Source organism: Labeo rohita, chromosome 6 (assembly GCF_022985175.1).
Source record: "Labeo rohita strain BAU-BD-2019 chromosome 6, IGBB_LRoh.1.0, whole genome shotgun sequence".
NCBI classification, from domain to species: domain Eukaryota; kingdom Metazoa; phylum Chordata; class Actinopteri; order Cypriniformes; family Cyprinidae; genus Labeo; species Labeo rohita.
In genome coordinates, this window is record NC_066874.1 from 14,122,042 (window position 1) to 14,138,689 (window position 16,648).

General features: G+C 40.9%; 1 protein-coding gene across 4 annotated transcripts in view; it reads right to left on the minus strand.

The window, feature by feature from the left end:
• Nucleotides 1-16,648, minus strand: part of rhbdl3 (rhomboid, veinlet-like 3 (Drosophila)) — a 71,274-nt gene that overhangs the window by 17,103 nt on the left and 37,523 nt on the right. For all 4 annotated transcript variants that reach the window (XM_051112722.1, XM_051112721.1, XM_051112723.1 and 1 more), the window contains 2 exons: nt 13,698-13,922; nt 4,433-4,581 (listed from right to left, as the gene is read on the minus strand). In XM_051112722.1, the coding sequence (XP_050968679.1) occupies nt 4,433-4,581; nt 13,698-13,922 (374 nt within the window). The remainder of the gene's footprint in view (nt 1-4,432; nt 4,582-13,697; nt 13,923-16,648) is intronic.

Below are 16,648 nucleotides of genomic sequence, written 5' to 3' on the forward strand. Positions count from 1 at the left end.
GTATCTTCAGTATAAGCAAAGTCCATGTTTCAAAACAAGTCACAGAAGCAGAATATAAACGTAACTAAATAAATAATCAGCACAATCTGTATGAATGATCTTGAATTATGAATGGCTAGGGGTCTGATCTGAAACTGATCTCTGATTCAACGAAACCCAGTTTCCAGAATAAAAGATAATTTAATCACTGTTGTTAAAAGATTGGAAAATAGGGTACATTTTAACAGATAAAGAAAGAACACATTACAATCACACACATTTAGACACACTTTGAAACACAGGTACACATAAAATGTCACATATCACATATACAAATGTGACATGATACTGTACGTACGCACTGTACTGTACGGTAATGTAATTTTATAAAGACGCGTGTGACAGATGATTCTGCTGTGGCTTTATTTGGAACTATTTTTGTTAGATGAGCAAAAAAGCCAAAGTAACTGAGAACACTGTGTACCAGTATTAACTTCTTATTTATTGAACTGACAGTAATCATGCTGTTGTCGGAATATCACCACATGAGATTAGAGCAACAACACTTGCTTTGCTCCTCTAGTAAACGCAAATTTGCAAAAAAGATGTACACCTGAGGTCAACAGTTTACAAACTGAATCTGCAAAATGTTACTTGTTTTACAAAACTAAGAGATCATACAAAATGCATGTTATTTTTTATTTAGTACTGACCTGAATAAGATATTTCAAATATAAGATGTTTACATATAGTCCACAAGAGAATTTCTTTTTTTTTAGTAATAGTTGTTCATGAGTTGTTCACACTGAGGACAACTGAGGGACTCATTTGCAACTACTACAGAAGGTTGAAACACTAACTGATGCTCCAGAAGGAAACATGATACATTAAGGGTGAAATGTATCATGGGGGGTGAAAACTTTTTGAATTTGAAGAGGAAAATGTAACTTATTTTGTCCTCTGGGAAACATGTAAGTATCTTCTGTAGCTTCTGAAGGGCAGTACTAAATGAAAAAAAAAAAAGAAAGAAAAAAAAAGATATTTAGGCAAAATAAGAAAAATGTACACATCTTCATTCTGTTCAAAAGTTTACACCCCTGGTTCTTAAAGGGGTCATCGGATGCAAAGTTCACTTTTACATGCTGTTTGAACATTAATTTGTGTTGGCAGTGTATGTACAAATCTACCCTGTAATGGTAAAAATCCATGCAGTGGTTTTTAATTAAACTGTAAAAATAATATCCCCTTTTTCAAATCGAGCCATTCTCAGATGCCTGTCATTGTTGTGTCACACCCACAGAGGCTGCTCCCACAATAGTTGATTGACATTAGCGTTTTACCTCAGATTAGTTGTAATAGTCCAACCTCCATGTTTTGATGCTGGAGCAGGAATGTAAGTTAGACAAGAATTGAGCGATTGAGGTGTTGTGCTGCTGGATGTAATAATGAACATAGTGGTCGTCATTTACTCCCGACATCTGAGCTAGTTTGTTTGTGAAGGGAATGCGGCTCCCGATCTACTTATATCCGTCTATGTTCACGTGAATCATTCGTGATCCAGCTTCACTTACAGCAGAAGTGAGTATAAAGGGTTTTTATTGAATCTTTGCGATTGCCTTTCCTAATAATGTGCTAGTTAGCAAGTTTAGCAGCTAAACACAGCTACATGCGGCTAAAGTAAACAGGCTCGTCAATCCACAGAGAGAAGAGAGGGGCGGGGTGAGCAGAGCTCATTTGCATTTAAAGCAGCCTTGACCAGAATGGGATAATTTTTGCAGAGCTGATTTTAGAAAGGTAAAAAGGGTGTTGTTTTACACTACCATTGAGAATTTTAACCAAAGTATATTATAGACTTTTCATTAAGACCCTAAAGAATCATATCAACTTGGGAAAATGGGCATCCGATGACCCCTTTAATGCATTGTGTTTCCTTCTGAAGCATCAGTGAGCATTTAAACCCTCTGTTTTAGTTGCATATGGGTCCCTCAGTTGTCCTCAGTGTGAAAGGATGGATCTCAAAATCATACAGTCATTGTTGGAAAGGGTTCAAATACACAAAAATGCCAAAAAAACAAAGAATTTATGGGACCAGACGGATTTTTCTAAAGAACAGAGGGCAGTATAAGTGTTAAGGATGAACAAGGTACTCATGAACAACTATCACTAAACAATTTTTTATAAATTCAGCTGTTATTTTCTCTTGTGGACTACATGCAAACATCTTTTATGTTAAATATCTTATTCAGGTCAGTACTAAACAAAATGCATTTTGTATGGTCCATCTTATTTTGGTAAAATAATTAACATATAATTATTAACAATAATTAACATGTTAATTCAATGTTAATTGCAATGTTACAATTCTGCAAAGTGTGTGTAAACTTTAACTTTAAAGAACACTTAAAAAGTGTAAAGATCCAAAGTATAGTTTAAATATTAAAATACATTTTCTAAGGAATAACATTAGCATGTTGTGGAGTAAAATTTTTCCCAGCAATCTGCTGGGAGGTGAGTTATATTAAAAGAATCGCAAAACTTTCAAGGACAGGACAATGCTGAAAACAATGCCCGTACAGTAACTACCCATTTTATTCTGGCACTGACCTTTAAAATGGCCTTTGCCCACCAGATTACAATCAGAATTATATGAAAGGGATTTAGAAGGGCAAAATAAAAAAGTTAGAGGACAATGCAAATACAACATTTCTGCTTCTGCTCCAAACAAAATAATGTGTGATACAACTGCTGATCATCTGAGATCATGTGGATGATATCATGTGGTGTTTAACGCTGCAATGCTGTGACACCATCTCAAAATGAGTCATGCCCTACCCACTGCTGCTGATGAAACCAGGTTAGAGACTGACTTTTGGAAATGCCTGTGTCAAAGAGTCTGTGTGTTCTCTTATTGGGATTCTGTTGGTGCAGCAGAGAGAGCGGATCACTAGCTTGGGTTAATGGGGAGATTACTCTGTAGATGAGTGTAATATAAAGTATTAAACCCCACAGATCACAGCACATCAGACACATCACAGGGGCTCAAGCCCTCTATCAGCCTGGCCTCAACACAGGCCTTCAATCCTACATGTCAGAAAAAAGCGTTTTGAAATTGCTTTAATATCATTTTGTGTGCCTGAAAATGTTGCATTGAGGGTGTAAGCATTTTAAAATGCCAGAGAAGAAACAGCTAATCAAAGCAGTATCTAAAAATGGCATGAATTATCAGCAGTGAGCCACATTTTGAGGCTGCAATACTCTTGGATGATTTGAGATACAAATATCTCCTTAAATTACAGCAGAGAAAAGGGGAATGCATTTGTTAGGCACCATGAAAGCCTGATATGCACCTGAGAAAGGTTTTATTCCTATTCAGCTTTGTCAAGTGTAGCATTGAGCTCTCATATATTTTGTGTAATGACCACTAAACTGTAACATACCAGTAGTTTGATGTATCTCATATCCCTTTCTCTTTTCATACAATTTTTACAGTATCTCAAAAGCATTAACTAGAAATTGTAGTAAATATTGGGACTGGACAACTCTAATATTTATTTTAATATATTTACATGGTCCAGTAAGAATATAAAATTGGCGGTGGCTATTTAAATAGCAATAGATTCTATTTATACTAAATAGCAGCATTTTCTGCTATTTATACTACTTATTGCAAATAGTGGCAAAAATCTGCACCTCAGTATTGTAGTACATCATATAACAGTATGCAAAAAGAATGTATTGAGTGTAAATTATAGTTTTTATTAAAATTATTAAATGGATGCCGCCTTATTGGGACACCTACCTACACCTACCCATAAGCCTACCCGATACTTTATTTTGAACCTTTCCTTAATTTTCTACATTTTTTATTGAAAATAAATGCCTTTCCGATCTGATCTGAGATATGAAAGGAGGGAGCAGAATGAATTCAGCAAAAGGCGGATTCGAACTTGGGTGGATCACATCAAAAAGACTGTGCTATGTGCTTTACCATCTATGCCACTGGAGCTGCTGTTTGAAAGTCATCTTTTGCAATGTTGTCTAGCCCAACCACACACTGGTAAGCAGAGTCAGTGTAAACAGCTTCTAACAACATGGTGGGCTATTCACACTTTAATTTGAATTTCAAGAAGGTGGATGGTTTTAGGTGGTGTTCATGGCAACTTTATATGCAACAACTAACATGCTCTGGAACAGGTTTTATTGCGGGTAAGAGATCATAAACCTGATAGTTACTGTATGTTAGCTAGTTAGTACACAGAAAAGTAATTTACATTTCAGTTCAATAATTACATATCAATTATATTTTAACATTGTTGCAAGGTTGATTGTAATGGACTAATTCTCTGTAACTAAGCCAGTCTTCATTTAACATTAAAATAATTTGAAGACAAATAAATACTTAATAATATTTAGTCACTGTATCCTGTAATAATATAACTAGTGTGTAACTCACCCTGCGTGCATGAAGATGTAGCTTAGGTAGCGCCAGGCCTGAGCTCTGAGCTGCGGGTGGTATGGCAATGGGCCCTTCAGGAAGTATGGTGATGAGACTTGCAGAACCCAGCGATTAAGTTGGAGTCCGTAATACATAAAGACAACAACCTGAGGAAAATGTGGAAAGTAAGAGCCTGTTACTGATGTGACACTTGTGCTGTCTTTCAAAATAAATTGAGCCGCCTACAGAGGAAGCATTTTAAGTGCACTCTTCACACAATAGCTGTTCTAAATGGTAGGAAACATAATTATACTGCCTCAGAAGCTAGTTGTCAGCAAAAGATACAATACATACAATCCAAATATTAGGGGTAACCAGTAAGCTTTATCAGTATTCTTGAAAATAGTCTCTTACGCTCACCAAGGCTGCATGTATTTGATCAAAAATACAGCAAAAGTTGTAACATTTTTAAATAATGTTAAAATTGAAGGTAACACTTCAGAATAGGAAAGTTTCCCCTGAATAAACTCCTAATTTGCTGCTTATTAAGGGATAATGTGCATCCAGTCAGTTATCGCAGAATAACACCGCACTGACTTATCAGCAGTTCGGCATGAAGTTGAGGTCTGTTGTATAAAAACGGAAGGGCTTTATATTGCAATAACAACTGGCTAGATGTACATTATCCAACTTATTACATGGTTACTTGTCACAAAACTAAATAATTAGACACAAAATGTTGATTTGAGTTGAAATATTTAAACACAGGTTCAGTGAAGAAAGCGGTTGCTAGCCTGCGTTATTAGTTTCTACTGGTTGTTATTGGGGAATAACATACCTCGGAATGTGGGGACTGACCAATCAGAATCGAGTAGTCCATGTAGCTGTGTAATAATCCCTGATAACAATCACGATAAACGATCAGAGAGCAAGAGAAATGGCATCAATAATCCACCTGCTGAGGGTCTGCTTAGAGGCAGGGAGACCCCATTTGGGGGGACCATAGCAAACTAGCAGTTGGTCTGTCCTTCGCCACAGGGCAGCTCTGTGGATGTATGCGTCCAGTACTCACGATAGACACATACAGTTAAGCTTCTGCTGGTCAGGCTCCCTGAAGGGAGGAGGACAGAATGCATGGAGTACGACAGGCTGTGGTGCAGCAGACGAGATCTTTGGAACAAACCCCGCTCGGGCGTAAAGAAACGCTTTGGCCAGACCAGGGTGAAAGTCAAGATAAGAAGGGGCCACCGAAAGGGCCTGCAGGTCCCCAAAGGAAAGCGCTAAAAGCAATGCAGTTTTGATGGTAAGCCACCGATCAGAAATATCCTCTATAGGCTCAAAAGGAGGTCTACAGAGAGCTTCAAACACCACAGCAGGGTCCCACGTGGGGACACAGTGTCGTACTGGAGGCCTCAGCACACCACGGAGAAAACGTGTAACCAGGGGGTTCTTGCCCACTGAAAGGCCACCAAGAGGGGTGTGGTAGGCCAAGATCGCCGCCACGTAAACCTTCAAGGTGGAGTGGGTTAACCCTGTGGAGAAGCAAGCCTGCAAGAACTTCAGCACTGTACCAATTGGGCAGTTAACTGGGTGGTCTCCATACCATGAAGTGAAGAGTCTCCACTTCAGGGCGAACAGTTTCCTTGTAGAGAGAGCTCTGGACTGGAGGATGTCTTAACAACCTCAGTTGAGAGACCGGAAGCTATGAGCTGTGCCCCCTCAGGGGCCACACCCACAGCTTCCACAGCTCCAGGCGGAGGTGAAGGATGGTGTCCCCCGCCTGTGGGAGGAGATCCCTCCTGACGGCAATCTCCCATGGAGAACCGTTGAGGAGAGAAATTAGGTCTGAGAACCATACTCGGCCCCGCCAGTATGGGTCTATTAGGAGTAGACTGACCCCGTCCCAGCGCACTCTCTCCAGAACTCCCGGGAGAAGAGCGATCGGTGGAAACGCGTACAGACGCAGCCTCTGCCATGTCTGTACCATGGCATCCAGCCCCAGAGGAACTGGATGAGTCAGGGAGCACCAAAGGGGACACTGAGCATTCTCTCTCGTCGCAAACAGATCCGCTTGAGCCGGACCAAACACTCTACAAATCTGCTTCACCACCTTGGGGTGAAGCATCCATTTCACTGGGCCTTTGCCCCTGTCTCGACATGACGTCTGCTCCTCTAATCAGATGCCCAGGGACGTGTACTGCTCTCATCGAGAGTAGTTTTACCTGGGACCACACAAGATCTGGTGCGCCAGCTTGTGTAAAGGGGCACGAATGTCCAGTAGGAACACGCTGTCCTTCTCCTTCATGTCAGACAGGGTCAACCAGAGATGTCTCTCCACTTCCCCCAGAGCTGCCATAGACCACCCAATGGCCACGTGTGGTCTCCTTGGTGGCGTGGAGAGCCAAATCAGCGGTACCAAGCAGTTCTAAAACGTTGACCTCCTCACCCTCATCTAGCTCTTTTAGCAGGTCTGCCTGATATGCCTGGAGTACAGAAATGGTGTGAATAAATGTCCCAGCCTGACCTGCTGCCGTATACCTCTTGCCCACCAGCGGCGATGTTGTATGAAGTGGATTCGAGGGAAAGGTCGGAGCCTTCAAAAACGATGCCATGCCGGGGGACAGATAGCTGTCCAAGGTCTTCTCATCTTATAGCCATGCTCGCCCAGCCCCACCACGTTGCCATAATAATCCGAGGCGGGGATGAGCAAGTGGGCAGAGAACGGTCTCACCCACAACCTCGAGACTTCTGTATGGAGGTTGGGGAAGAAGGGAAGGCTCCAGCGTGGCTTGCGCCGCAGAAAACGCTCATCCAACTTGCTTCTCTGTGGCTCAGCCTTTTCCTCGACGGCCCAATCGATGTTAAGCTTGGCCACCGCACGAGTTACCACCTCCAACAGCTCCTCGTACTGAGGAGATTGAGGGAGTGGCTCATTAACCATGCTCTCCACATCGACCTCCTTTGAGGACGATACATGGAGTAACGAGTCCATTCCGTGGGGGAAGTAACTGCCGGGCAGGCTTCCGATCCCACAGAACAGGCTGTGGATCTGGCGGGTGAGGAAGGAGATAGGGGGTCACCCGTCTCCATTCCCTCCAGCAGATTCAGCTGCAAACCCCACGAATGCAGCAACCACTCCACCTCGGCGGAAGCCGGGCCAGCACCGTGGGGAACGCTGGTGAAGTCCCCCTTCTCAAAGAGAGCCTTCCCGGAGTGGAGTGTCTGCGAAGGAAAACGCTAGCAATGCGGACAGTCCCTCAAGAGCCGACTCAGTGTGCTCCGCTCCCAAGCAGACCATGCACATGCTGTGTGTATCCCTGCTAGTAATGTAGCACTTGCAGTGAGGAACACACAGGTTGTAACACAATCTGCTCTCGCCACTCTTGCCCATTCTAGCAGACATGTCACCCTCAAATAAAAGTTGTGCGAACTAGCACGAAAAAACAGGGTGACAGACACAACACAGAGCATTTCGCTGAAAGACTGAAGCTTCCTGGTCGCTTATGTCACCCGCCCTTGATGTCTCTCGCTTCGATTGGTCAGATTACACATGTGCTACGGATCTCGTTGTAGGCGTTCCCCCCTAGCGTTTTTGGATGCAGCTTGAGTTCCTGAAGGGGAACTATTAACACAGGCTAACTGCAGTTTTTCTTCATGGAAGTTTTGCATTTGGTTGGCTAATAAAATATTAAAACTCAAATCAATATTCTGTGTACAATTATTTAATTATGTCATCCTGGTATCATGGACCCACTCTCTCTTGTTTCATACAAACATAGCTGCTGCCATTTTGCGACGATTGTAATGAATTATAAGATAACTAACAAACTGCTAAGATTTTAAAACATTTAATCTTAAATCAATGTCTTTTATCACCATAATTATTCATGTGGTAAAATGCTCTCTCGTTTGAACTTGCCACTTGCTAGCAACTGCTTTTCTTCACAGAAGCTTTGTGTTCAAATATTTAAACAAATATTTAAATCAATATTTAGTGTCTAAGTGACCATTCGCAAAGACCTGCCCATCCTTAGTTACTGTTGCTATCTTCGATAAACAATGCCGCCCTTACACTACACATCATGTTCTCACATAGTGAAAGACACATTGCGGAGCAAAGAGGAAACTGACAACACGCCAACAGACAAGACAGAGCAGGTTACTTATGGTATGAAACAAGGTCTCAGCATTAAAATGTTGTCATATTTTAAGAAATCCAAATAATAAATACCGTTTTGTGGCTCTTTAATGTGTTGTGACAGATCACTGTATTACTTTATTAGATCAATTGACATGTGAACCGATCATCTTTTCTTCTTTACTTAAAGCACAAAAACATAAATGAACATCAGAACGTATTTTATTTAAAACCGGGGAAAGACGGCAATTCACACAATTTTTCAAGTTTAAGAAGAAGTTAATCTACTCTCCCTTTCTGATTTGTTTGTCAGACAGAATGGTAGATTTGATGTTATGATTGGTCAGATTGCCTGTCAATCAAGCTGTTTGCGAAGGGTCAATTATTTAGCCTTGTAATAAGCGGGGTAATGTACATCCAGACGGTTATTATTAAGCGCTTATAAAGCCTTTCAGTCTTATACAACAGCCCTCTGCTTCGCATTGGGCCGCTGATAAGTCTGCCGAGCTTTATTCTGTAATAACAACTGGTTGGATGCACATTATCCCTTACATAGCATACCTTGGAATTGGTTACTGACCAGAATCAAGTATTCCATGTAGCCATGTAATGAGTATTGGGTCGGATTAAGGGATCTTGAATATGGTCAGGCAGAATAAGGCATTAATACTTGCCTAATAAGTACTAATAAACAGCCAGTATGCTAGTAATATGAATGCTATTAAAGGAGAAGTCTACTTACAGAACAAAGATTTACATATAATGTACTCACCCCCTTGTCATCCAAGATGTTCATGTCTGTCTTTCTTCAGTTGTAAAGAAATTCTGTTTTTTGAGGAAAACATTTCAGCATTTTTTCTCCATACAGTGGACTGATATGGTGCCCTGAGTTTGAACTTGCAAAATGCAATTTAAATGCGGCTTCAAGCGATCCCAAATGCAGTTGTCCCACGATCCCGCCGAGGAAGAAGGGTCTTATCTAGCAAAACGATCGGTTATTTTCATAAAAATAATACAATTTATATACTTTTTAATCTCAAACGCTCGTCTTGTCTTACTCTCCCTAAACAGTTTTTTTTTTCGGTTCATGATGGTTAGGGTATGTCGAAAAACTCCCATCTCATGTTCTCCCTCAACTTTCAAAATCGTCCTACATCGCTGTTTTACCTTTTTTGTGTTTGATCTTCTTTGCACGTTCACTTTGCATAGACTGGGTTGGTACTTCTGCAGCGATGTAGGATGATTTTGAAATCATTTTTGAAAGTGAGAAAGAAAATACGAGTTTTTCGACATAACCTGTCTTGAGCCAGAATACACAGAGTTCAGCACAGCAAGACAAGATGAGCGTTTGAGATTAAAAAGTATATAAATTGTATTCTTTTTATGAAAATAATTTTTTTGCTAGATAAGACCCTTCTTCCTCAGCTGGGATCGTTTACAACTGTATTTGGGATTGAAGCCGCATTTAAACAGCATTTTGCAAGTTCAAACTCAGGGCACCATAGCAGTCCATTATATGGAGAAAAATATAAAAACATAATGTCTTTATGACTGAAGAAAGAAAGACATGAACATCTTGGATGACAAGAGGGTGAGTACATTATCTGTAAATCTTTGTTCTGGAAGTGGACTTCTCCTTTAAGCAACTAGTTAATAGTGAGAATTGTACCCTAAAATAAAGTGTTAATCAAGAATCATTCCAATTTGCTGTTTGGTAAGTTATGTATTAAAGAAATGCAGTCCCACGATGCAAAGCGATTAGTTCAGTGTAGATGGTGAGAAAAATGTTAACGTTCAATATTAATAAACATTTCATTCACTACTAATTACCAAAACTATTTATTGTAAACATTTATTTCACCCAAAATGTGTATTTTCTTATTAGAGCATTAGCTTTAGCTTATCAACATATTAATATCAATTTTTTTTTTTAATTAATTGCTAGTCAAGCCACCCAATGCAGGGGGCACAGTGACTTTTACTCAGTGGGTAGCACTGTCACCTCACACCAAGAAGGTCTCTGGGTCAGGTCTTGGCTGAACCAGGAGGCTTTTTAATTTAGAGTTTGCATGCTCTCCTGTATTTTCTCAGTGTGAGTTTTATCTGGGTACTCACACAGTTTCCCTCACAATCTAAAGACATGCAGTTCAGATTAATTAGAGACACTAAATTGCCAGTAGGTATTAGTGAGAGCGTGAATATGTGTGTTAGGGCTGTGATGGACCAGCCATCTGTCCGGGCCTTTCCCTGACATGAGATGCTGGGATAGACTCAAGTGTTCCTACGTCTCTACATAGGGCAACCAGTGTGGAACATGGCATCTCCTGTGCAGAACACAATTTGAAAGTTTCTCCCTATGCAGAGCACTACAACAGAGGTAATTATTCCGCAGCAGTTGTGCATGTAGGTACAGAGGCAGCTTACTAGAATCTGTTGAGCTTTGATTCATATTATCTCCTACTGAAAAGTGGGGCCTGGTATGAAGATTTGCATTTGACTTGCATTTTTGCTGGAACTAGAGGAAGACTTTCCATGTAATGACTTTCTATTCATTATTTGTTCATTAATTTTAAAGGGGTCATTGGATGCAAAGTTCACTTTTTCATGTTGTTTGAACGTTAATGTGTGTTGGCAGTGTATGTACAAATCTACCCTATAATGATAAAAATTCATGCAGTGGTTTTTAATTTATCTGTAAAGATAATATCCCCTTTTTCAAATCGAGCCATTTTCAGATGCCTGTCGGTGCTCCGTCGAACAGACAGAGGCCTCTCCCACGATAGCTGATTGACATGAGCTTTTTACCTCAAATCAGCTGTCACAGTCCAGTAAACTCTATTGTTTCGATGCCGGAGCAGGGATGTAAGTTAGACTGAGCAATTGAGGTGTTGTGTTGCTGGATGTAATAATGAACATAGTGGTCGTCATTTACTCCCGACATCTGAGCTGCTGAAGATGCAGTGGATTACGTTTGTTTGTGAAGGGAATGCGGCTCCCGATCTACATATATCTGTCTAGGTTCATGCGAATCATTCGTGATCCAGTTTCACTTACAGCAGAAGTGTGTAAAAGTTTTTTTTTTTTTAATCTTTGCGATCGCCTTTCCTAATAATGTGGTAGTTAGAAAGTTTAGCGGCTAAAGTAAACAGGCTCGTCACTCCACAGAGAGAAGAGAGGGGCTGGGCGAGCAGAGCTCATTTGCATTTAAAGGAACAACCCCTTAGAATGAGATGATTTTTGCAGAGCTTATTTTGACAAGGTAAAAAGGGTGTTGTTTTACACAACCATTGAGAATTTTTAACCAAAGTATATTATAGACTTTCATTAAGACCCTAAAGAATCATATCAAGATGGGCATCCGATGACCCCTTTAAAGGAGAGGTCAAGCACAAGCATCTGACTACTGTGATTTCTAGTCATTTACAACAGCAGAAATGGCCCCAATTTATACAGCATTACATGTTTTAAACTATTATGTACTAACATTTAAAATACTCATAGGTCCCATTTTATATTAGGTGGCCTTAACTAATATGTGCTTACATCTAAAATAAGTACAATGTACTTATTGTGTTCATACTGTATTGCAAAACATACATACTTTTGCTGCTATTGAGGTGCTCCCTGACCCGCCATGGCTCCTTGAGCTCCCGGATCCGCCCTGGAGGCGTAACCCCTCTTCCTCCTGTGTCTGCCCTGCACAAGCCTCCAGGGCACCCACCCTCCCACCCCGGTGTATTTGTTACGGCGCGAGTCGCGCCTTATGGGAGGGGGGGGGGTAATGTCAGACCTTTTGGACTGTTTTTGTGTGTTTTCCCCCCGTGTATGCCCTTATTTGGTCTTTCCTGTTCTGTTTGTAATTATTACGTCACTGTTTAATCGTCTGCACCTGTCTCCCCCTTGATTTGTCTGTGTATTTAAGTTTGGTTGTGTTTTAAGTTGGGCTGTTGGTGATTATATTGTCTTCATGTATAGTTACTCCGTGAGTTTACGTTGTGGTTGCTGGTTCCCTGCTGTTTCCTGTCCATTCCTGTTTCCCTGTGGATATTATAAATAAAACTGTGTTTTTGGACCTCCTTGCTCATCCTGATCATTCCCAGCACACGACTCCGTGACAGATACAGGTAAGGTTAGGGACAGGTTTGGTGGGAATGGGTCAACAGTGTAATTATAAATGTAAATACTGAAATTAATTAATTTTTTTAAAAATATAAGTACAATGTAAAAACATATATGTACACAACATATATGTGCATTGTACCAAATAATTAATTTAAAGTACACAGTAGTTAAGGCCACCTAATATAATGTTATCTGTAAAAATGTACAGATAATTTACCCCCTTGTCATCCAAGATGTTTATGTCTTTCTTTCTTCAGTCGTAAAGAACTATGCTATTTAGGAAAACATTTCAGGATTTCTCTCCATATAGTGGACTTCTTTGGTGCCCCTGAGTTCCAAAATGCAGTTCAAATGCAGCTTCGAAAGGCTCTACACGATTCCAGCCGAGGAAGAAGTGTCTTATCTAGTGAAATGAGTAGGTCGAAAAACTCCCATCTAATTTTCTTCTCCAACGTCAAAATCGTCCTACATCGCTGCAGAAGTACCCACTCAGTTTTAACAAAGTAAACATGCAAATAAGATCAAATGCCTCTTTACAAAAAAAGGTAAAACGATGTAAGATGACTCTGAAATTAAGAAAAAAAATGATATGGGAGTTTTTTGACATACCCTGACTGTCATGAACTGGAATACACAGAGCTCACGCAGAGCTAGACAAGACAAGCATTTGAGGTTAAAAAGTATTTAAATTGTCATTTTCTTTCAGAAAATAACGATCGTTTCGCTAGATAAGACCCTTCTTCCTTGGCTGGGATTGTTTAGAGTCCTGACATGTTTTCCTCAAAAAAACATAATTTCTTTATGACTGAAGAAAGAAAGACATCTTGGATGACAAGGTGGTGAGACGACAAGGTGGTGACAAAGTGCTTTACAATTCAGCATTAAGACAATAAATACACTGCACCATTTTTAACATATGTAGCCAATATAGTAGTTAAAGTCACCTAATATAAAGTGGAAACAAAGTGTCTGCTGTTATGTTTTACCGTTCAATAATAAAAAAAATCAAAAGTTTATTCTAACCTCTGCTATAGTGATGGCCAGCATAAGCCATGGTGGTGGACAGTAGGTATAACTGTCAAAATACCACTTGCGGTCCACCTCTCTTGGCAAAGTCTCATAGGCAACGTGACGTACAAGTCTCCGAGACAGACCCAAGCCCACTTCCTCTCTCAGCGCGGAATTCCTGAGCTGCCGACTCCCCTGCAGGATCGCTCGACGAAAACTGTTTGAGCGTTTGTTGCTCATCTGAAAAAAACAAACAAAAAAAAAAAACATGACACAAATTGAACAGTCATGTTTATCAGCACTTTTCTTGTAAATATGCATATGATCATGTATCAGTTACCAAGTCAATCAGTATTGGTAGCCCCACTTCTAAACCAGGCTTTTATGTGTATCTGTGAGGGCCTTAATAATCTTTGATTCAGAATCTGTGACCACACTAATTCACCACCTGGGTTTTTTGGAAATATCCCTTATGTTATTGGTCTGTGAGTCTTTTAGTCTTTGACAGTGCACCCTATCCCATATCGCACACCCCCCCTTCTCTGCCACAGACAGAATGCCACTGTTGTCACTAAGCAACCGATTAAAGATTCCACACTCATCTCCAAGTCTCAGAGCAGCTGTGTAACAAACAGTGTGTAAATTATTGCATGTGTATTGTGTGTGTTTGTGCGTATGAGACAATGCTGTTCAAACAAGCTTTTCACTGCTGAGGTAAAAAGCCCTCCTCAAAAACTTGGAATGTTCTTTTATCCCATGCCAGGCTCCTGATCAGGAATACAGGTCATGCATTATGTAAGTTGTGGAAGGATACAGAAATTTAGTTGGAAAGCCCCTAAAGGTGTTGCCTTTGCTATCACATTGGGATTAAATGAAATTGTTTAAAACATGACTAAACTGACCTACAAAGCGTATAGGTTCACATTATTCACACAAAATCTATAATCTAATCTAATCTACAAAACTATAAAAACTCTCTTAAATACAAGAAAGAAACCAACTTTGTGAAAAACTAAAGCAGGGAAATAACAATTGCAGTCCCCTGCCTGGATAACAGCTCATCTCAGCTGAAATTCTGTAAAAGAACAAGCATAATCAACCATCTGCAAACTGTTTCTACTGATGTTACATCAGTACCTGTTTGCTTGATATAGATATACACATGTACACAAAAAACATAATACGCACACACACTGGCCAGCTTTGATATAGATCATAGTTCAAAAATTAAGGATCAGAGTTTTTTTTAATACTTTTGTTTAGGTAGAATTTATTATACTGATCAAAGGTGACAGTAAATGCTGTTCTTTTGAATTTTTTATCCATCAAAAGAATCATCAGAAAAAAATGCACCATGGCTTCCTAAAAAAAAAAAAAAAAAAATCATTTTAATGAGAAATGTTGGAGAAATGGAAATTGGAGAAAACGAAATTTCAGTTTTTCCATCACAGGAATAATCTGCCTGTTAAAATATATTAAATCATATATTCACAATATATGTTTGTGCTGTATTTTTACTTCAGAATTTTTACCATGGTAAACTGATAGCATAAAACAGTATTACCAGTATAGTACAGTATTGGTGGTTTCATATATACTATAATACTGAATAATTACATAATTGCAGGTATTTACATGACCCTTTAAAAAAATACTATGGTTTGTCCAAAAAAAAAGAAAGAGCATCTGAAAAAAATCTGAAAATGTTAAAAATGCATAGTGCAAAATGCAAATTTTTATAATATATGTATGTGCCACGAATCTGGTCGGTGTCCTGCGGTCCGCTCACCACCAGAGGTCGCTCTCACCCTGTCACTACACACAGACTGTTGCTTTGCACCCCGGACTACTACTCCCATCACCCATCGCGCCGATTGCGTTGCCTCCTGTAGCCAATCAGGCGCACTATAAAAGCCCCGGACTTTCCCCATGCAAGCCACGGAGTGTTGTTGTTGTCATTATTATTATTAGCGTTTCCTAGTTCCCTTGTTCCTAGTTCCCTGTGTTTAGTTCCCCCGCCTGGCTTCCCCGTTTCGACTGTTCGCCGCCTGCCTACTGGACTCTCGCTCGTGTTATTGGTTTATTCTCCTCGCTCAGCCCCTTACGGATTCCGTTCGCCACGGATCGACCCTCACCTGTTTCACGGACTTCTATTGTGCATCGCCTTTGTTATACCCGCCTGCCATTGTTGTTTTGACCCTGCCTGTACGACTATGTCTTTGTCTCGTCCTGTTAATTAAAGCTCGCAGATGGATCCGCTCGCCTCTTGTCTTTCACTCTCCGTTACAGAACACTCCGTCACAACAGGATCCAGCAGCTTCACCCCCCGGACAATCAACTGATATAGAGACAGACAGAATTCTTTGCAGGATCAAACAAGGACCACGTACACTCAAGCAACACATCCGTGAGTTTTTGGCCATTGCCAATTATTCCACCCTCCCGGACTGTATAATCATAGAAATCTTTTGTGACGGCATAAATGAGCCTTTAAAGGCGAGGCTGAGACGCGAGGGCCCGCGCTCATCTCTGGCTGCTTTCTTGGACTTTGCTCTGATATGTGTGGGCTCTCCATTTACCGTGGGTGTCGCGGAGGAGGAGCGCCACGGAACCGCTGACTGCCTGGATCGCTCGTGAAATGGCGGCCGTGTCGGAGCGCGCTCGAGCAATGGCGACGACTGCGAATAGCGCTGCTCTAATGGTGGCGACAGCGGTGCCCGTTCACAAAATGGTGGCCGTGCTGGAGCGCGTTCATACCCTGGCGGCGACAACAGAGCCCGTGCACAAAATGGCGGCGACTGCGGTGTCCGTTCGCAGGATGGCGGCGGCGCCAACGCGCGCTCACCAGATGGCGGCGACGGCGGAGCCCGTTCACAAAATGGCGGCGAAAACAGAGCTCCGTCACGTCACAGCTACCATACCAGAGCTATATGAAGTTGCAGCTGCGTTTCCTGAGTCAAGTCAAG